General features: G+C 37.7%; 1 protein-coding gene across 4 annotated transcripts in view; it reads right to left on the bottom strand.

The window, feature by feature from the left end:
* LOC111873157 (beta-mannosidase) overlaps nucleotides 1-6,000 on the bottom strand; it is a 30,318-nt gene that overhangs the window by 20,166 nt on the left and 4,152 nt on the right. For 2 of the 4 annotated variants that reach the window (XM_023867634.2, XM_023867635.2), the window contains exon 2: nucleotides 5,502-5,572. In XM_023867634.2, the coding sequence (XP_023723402.1) occupies nucleotides 5,502-5,538 (37 nt within the window). In that variant the 5' untranslated portion in view covers nucleotides 5,539-5,572. Of the gene's footprint in view, nucleotides 1-5,501; nucleotides 5,603-6,000 lie in introns of those variants that run through there. The other 2 variants (XM_023867636.2, XM_023867632.2) reach the window with 2 other exon arrangements.

Below are 6,000 nucleotides of genomic sequence, written 5' to 3'. Positions count from 1 at the left end.
ATCTTTTGATTATGTTTGTGTCGTATCCATTGTTATGTAGTATGTTTTTAATAGTGTTCTTCTCTATTTGTTTTCCTTTTTCTGTTACTGGGTATGTGTAGAGTCTATTCATTAAGTAATTAATACCTGACAATTTGTGCTCAAATGGATGGCATGAGCTGTTAGGTATTATGATGTCTGTGTGTGTTTTCTATATATTTCAGATTGCAAGCTATCATCATTATGATGTATTGTTATATCTAGAAAGTTAATAGATTCTTGTTGTTCTCTTTCAATTGTGAACTTTATAGTTGGTTGCAATTCATTAATTTCTTTGAGTGTATGTTCTATGTTCGTTATTTTTTCATCATATATTATTAATATGTCATCAACATATCTAAAGTAAGCCACTATTTGTTGTTTTACTAGAATGGGAAATATCTGTGTGTGTTCCATATATTGTATATATGTTTCTGCTATTATTGCTGATGTTGGGGCTCCCATAGCTAGACCATCTGTTTGTTTGTAGTAATCTTGGTCAATTTGAAAATAATTTTGTTCCAATACTGTGCCAGTTTTAGAAATCAAATTGACGCGTGTAGGTTAACAAAGATTTTATACATACATACAATTGGAAAGACTGGTAATTTTAAATTTTAAACTACGGGCAGTGTAGCAGCTACGTAAGAATACACACCCGATGATGGCCATTTAGGGCCGAAACATGTAGTGTGGAGGAAGGGAAGAAGAAAGAACTACAATTAAATTGTTGCACTTAAGACGGAGTTTGTCTCATATATATTGACTTGGGACATCTGCAGCATCACAGTCAAACGGATTTTGAAACAATCTAATTTCCTGAGCACTGGAATCCAAATCAGCAAATCGCTTCCGAAATTGTTCTTTCAAATCTGAAATGACTAGATTTGCAAACAAGGAAGGAAATTCTGCTTCACCCTTTTTATGTAACTCTGCACAGTATAGCATATGAACAAAGTTACAATTTTTCACTTGGCTTTCCAGAAGTACCAACTTTGCTCTGAATGCCTTGATAAGTGCAAATAAATCAGACTAAGTTATTTTCAATATGCAACTTTAAATTCAAATGGTTCATATGGGTCAGCAGATCAGCAAAAAATGCTATTTCCAAAGCCACTCGGTATCTGATAAAAGTGGTTTGTGATGGTTTTTCTCGGTAAGAAATATATCAGTTTCATTCCTGAGCTGAAAGAAGCGCAAAAGAACCTTTCCACAGCTAAGCCATTGAACTGCAGTATAATATGACAGGTCAGTAAGCTCAGAATCACATTTACCAGCACTCATTGGAAAATTAGTTCAATTGGTGCATTTCTGCATAATTCTTTCGCGGGCTATAGTTTGGAGACCCTTGCTCTATATGGTCAAAGATCCAGTCAAAATGTCTGCCAGGTATCTGGATTGAGAACTTCTCTGGTTTTACTTGGCCTTCTTATGTGAATTAGTACCAACATAATACTCTGCACCTCCTCCCCTGTCATTTAAATTATACTAACACATAGGTATAGTAATAACAGTACCTTGTATGTGGGGGGGGGGTTATTCAGTATGAATCATGGCCACTTTTCCAGCTGTTCAGGCACTGGTTCAATATTTTCCCAAGTCCTATCATATAAATGCTAGGATAGTGCTTTAAGATGGGCCATGATAGTATTCTTCCAAATCCTTACCTATATGGGATTTGGAATAACTTCCCATATTATTTGCCTAGTAAGAGGAAAAGCAAGTGTGTCAAAATGTTCATATTACGACACTTCATAATTTCTGAAAATGAATCACTGCTAAAAGATCTGAGATTCACTCGCCTCATGTCCCTTATTTGATACAATGTAATTATCAGCAGATGTCACTGAACATAAAGAAGGGCAGTTGCAATCAGATATGCCATAATGTTTGTAATTGGATGAATGTTTGAAAGTCTTGCAAGTACAGGCTCACATATTGATTACAATTTGAAGGTATTATCAGCTGCACAAAAACAAATTTAGTATTAATAATTTTACATCATTAATATTTACTCCACTACATGTTTCACTTTTACATAAACCATCATCAGATGGCTAATCAGTAACACACAAAAATTCCAGAGATTACAACTATCTACAGTGGCTCAACGGGGTTATCTAGTGTTTGATCCATCACAAAAGTTATGGTGTTAAAAAATATATGTTTAAGTACATGGAATATTACCATTAAGTAGTTGTAGATACAGTGGGACAGATAAGAAAATATTATTAAAAAGGTTAAAAATGTTTAACATATTCTGTAAGTAGAATAGAGCTGTTGTAAATGCTGAAATAGGCATTCATTTGTTCATCAAAACCTTTTTTTTAATAGCTGGCAATGAAGTTCAGTGGTATATTGAAACAGATTGTTTATTTGATTTAAAAAACAAAGTAAAGCTATCCCTGTAACAGGCCGTAAAGGCCCATAGGGTTGTGAGACGTTAAGGGTCGCACATTACCTTGACAATCAGCTCAAGGATGGCCGCGCTTCACTCCCCAGGAAAATCATTTATATTTTATTAATGTGTGAAGATAGGAATATTACTTGCAATAATTTGTTCCTATCAGTAGTGTGTGTGTGTGTGTGGTGGATGAGGAATGTATGGCTGAAGATTACTGAAGCTACTGGGCAGGTTGATTATCACTGAGCAAATTGCGTGGGTGTGTTCAGAATTACATCAAAGATCAGGATACTCTTATTAACATTCCTCTAATGTTTCCAGTTATTTCCTTCTTGTATGTTATGTAGGATTTTGAGGGACTCTCTCTCTCTCTCTCTCTCTCTCTCTCTCTTTTTTTTTTTACAGCCATAGGAATGGGTTTTCTCTGAAATATATTTTCTGTACCCAGAACTTATTGTGTTGTATCAGATTGCCCATAAGTATTTTAGGTATCTGATTCTGAAAGTTCTCTCCATCTGTCTGATGTATTTTTTTAGTCAGCTTTGGCATGTTAGAGAATAAATGCCATTGGAACTAAAGGGCTCTGTTACTGTGTATATATATATATATTTTTTTTTGTATATGTGTCAAACACAACAATCAATTAAAATAATTCACTTCCACTCCATCATGTCAACTGATTTTTTATTGGATCAACGTACAGTGTTGCAACATGTTTCGGCTATCATGGAGCCATCATCATGCAACACAATTTACAAATCTTAAATTACTGAGTTGTGATTTCTTATATAGATCCATATATTACAAGTATCCCATGTGTTTTTAAATAAAATATAAAACATCCTAGTCACCTCATAAGTAAGGTATCCCTGTAACAGGCTGTGGAAGCCCACAGGGTTGTGAGATGTTGAGGTTCCCATATTTTCTAGACAATCGGCTCATAGATGGCAGCAAGGTTGTCAGCCCTCCACGCCAGCCACCCTTTACCCCCCCCCCAAAAAAAAATATTCCAAGAATATTCCTGTTAGAGGCTGAGTGGACCCCATAGCCATAGTGCAGCCAGGAGGATTAGGTCAATTGGAAAAATCCAATGACCTCATCGGGACTTGAACCCGCAACCTTCCAGCTTGTAGCATAGTGCCTCAACCAACAATGCTACCATGTACAGTCACTTCATATGGACAGATTTATAGTTATGCTTCTATACTTGGAGCTTAACTGCATTTAAAAATGTATTAAAATATATTTAAAATATCTTACATTACAATTGAAGGCTTGCTCCTAAATTAGTTAAATAAAACTGTGCTTAAGGCAAGTATGGAGTTATGCTGTGTATGTCATGCTGAACTTCAGTTGTCAATGTGTTTTGTGTTATGGTTTGTTCTGTCCAGGATTCCTCATTTCTAAACGTGTTCTTTGTGAGAGATATGAGGTTCTTATTACAGTTGTTGACTTCTCAGCTGTAACACCAAATAGTGTGGTAGATCATTGCCAGTGTTTTAGAGGAATCTTCTACTCCCTCTGACAGAGGCAGCATGTTCCATGTGTCAGACATGGCGTCACATCCCAGAAGACAGTAACCTTGTGTTCCCATGTGTTTTAGATGCCTCAGATCTTGATCACTTATTGGATACATGGATGTATTTTTGCAAAGCAAATTACACTGCATAGAGTACAAAATTACTCCTAATTGTTTTAATCTTAATATTTAACAAGAGTATGGAAGTATACAGCATAAGCTAACCATGAATGTTCCACACAATGGATTATAAATGACATGCTAACATATATGCTTTTCAAATTATTTGTAAAAAAAAAAGTGATGTGAGAAAGGCAAATCATATTCTGGAATTCTGGAGATGTCTTGTTTTAACTGAATAACTAAGATCATAATGAATTCTTTCCATGTAGTAGACATGAATTCACATGCAACTGTTCACCAATAGTTGGTATTCATTCAGATTGGTGAGAAGTCAAAACTGAATGAATAAGCAATCAATATTATGATTTCACTGTTCATTGTTATTACATACACTGATAGATAATTATAGTATATATATGCCTTTACTCCAAAGGGAGCACGCGGTACCTTAGTTGGTTGAGGCACTATCCTACAAGCCGGAAGGTCGTTGGATTTTTCAATTGACCTAATCCTTCCAGCCACACTTTGACCTAGGGGTCGATCCAGCTTCTAACTGAAATCAGTACCATGATTCTTCCTGGAGGTAAAGGTCGGCTGGCGCATAAGGCTGACAACCTCACCGCCATCTGTGAGCCGATTATCTGGAAAATGTGGGAGCTTCGACGTCTCATAACTCTGTGGGTTCCCACAGACTGTTACAGTGAAAGATTTACCGTTTTTTTTTAATTCGCTTAGTGGGGGATGGAGTTCAACTGGGTCCACTCGGCATGGCGGCCACTGATTGGACTATTGTACCTACCCCGGGTGATTATGATGGAGAATTTGGTGGAATGAAGATTGGGGGAAACCGAAGTACTCGGAGAAAACCCGCCCCAGCGCCACTATGTCCACCACAAATCCCACTTGAGCAGACCCGGGATCGAACCCGAGCCGCAGCGGTGGGAAGCCAGCGACTAACCGCTTCAGCTATGGCGCGGCCCAAGCTTTACCGTTACTTCAAGAACACAGTAATGGGGCACTGCAGTAAAACAATGGAGCAAATCTGATTTCAAAACATTCTAAACTCTGTCAAGACTTTCTTTTGTTTTCTCTTAATGCGATCTGTTGGCAAAACAACTGAAACACTTATTTTCCTGTGTACTGACCTATTATGATCGAGAATAAAATACCTTGCCAGCACAATAAATTACAAGAAAACATATTTATATCCACGAAGACAGACCTATGAATTTAGGTGGGGAGGGGGGGGCCTTCGTTTAATTATTTTCAAGAATGAAAGACTCCAGTAGTAATAAGGTATGTTCGGAAACCATCCTTGATTCCTGAATACACAATTTACGAAATGTACGCACTCCATCACATCTCGAAAAATCGTATGATTTAAGGAAGAAATGCGTTTTGGACATTGAACATATGAGTCTAACAGTATCAACTCACCTGATCGAGTCACCACTGCCTCAACTTTGTGTTGCATAAAGGCAGCCCTGAAGCCGTTCCGCACTGTGACCCTGCAAATGTCAGCCCTGTCATTAATATACTTTCATACGTCGAATTGGAGAAACGGATGCGGCTCCATTGGTGTTTTGTTCATCCCCACTGCCCCCAACATCCATTCCACATTTGCATGTGTGCTCCACTTCCCCTTCATCCGCTCATAAACGTTCAGCCCTTCCGTCTTTTCGATTCGTTAGTATCCTAATTCTGAGTATATCTTCCGTCAAGAGGAGAAGTGGCTAATTTTACATGAATAATCCGCCAACCCAAATATTTTCTGGAGGTCGATGAGTTACGAAACATGGCTCATTCTCATGACATAAGAGGTGTGTGTGCCACTTTGCTGATGGCTGGATACCGCGACATGCTAGGGGGCACATTAGCAATTTATACTGTGCTGCCCTTGTAATACGAAACTACGAACAATCACACAAACGTTAGT

Source organism: Cryptotermes secundus, unplaced genomic scaffold (assembly GCF_002891405.2).
Source record: "Cryptotermes secundus unplaced genomic scaffold, Csec_1.0 scaffold259, whole genome shotgun sequence".
NCBI lineage: Eukaryota > Metazoa > Arthropoda > Insecta > Blattodea > Kalotermitidae > Cryptotermes > Cryptotermes secundus.
Note: the sequence above shows the minus strand (reverse complement) of the source record. Positions and strands in the feature narration are given on the sequence as shown.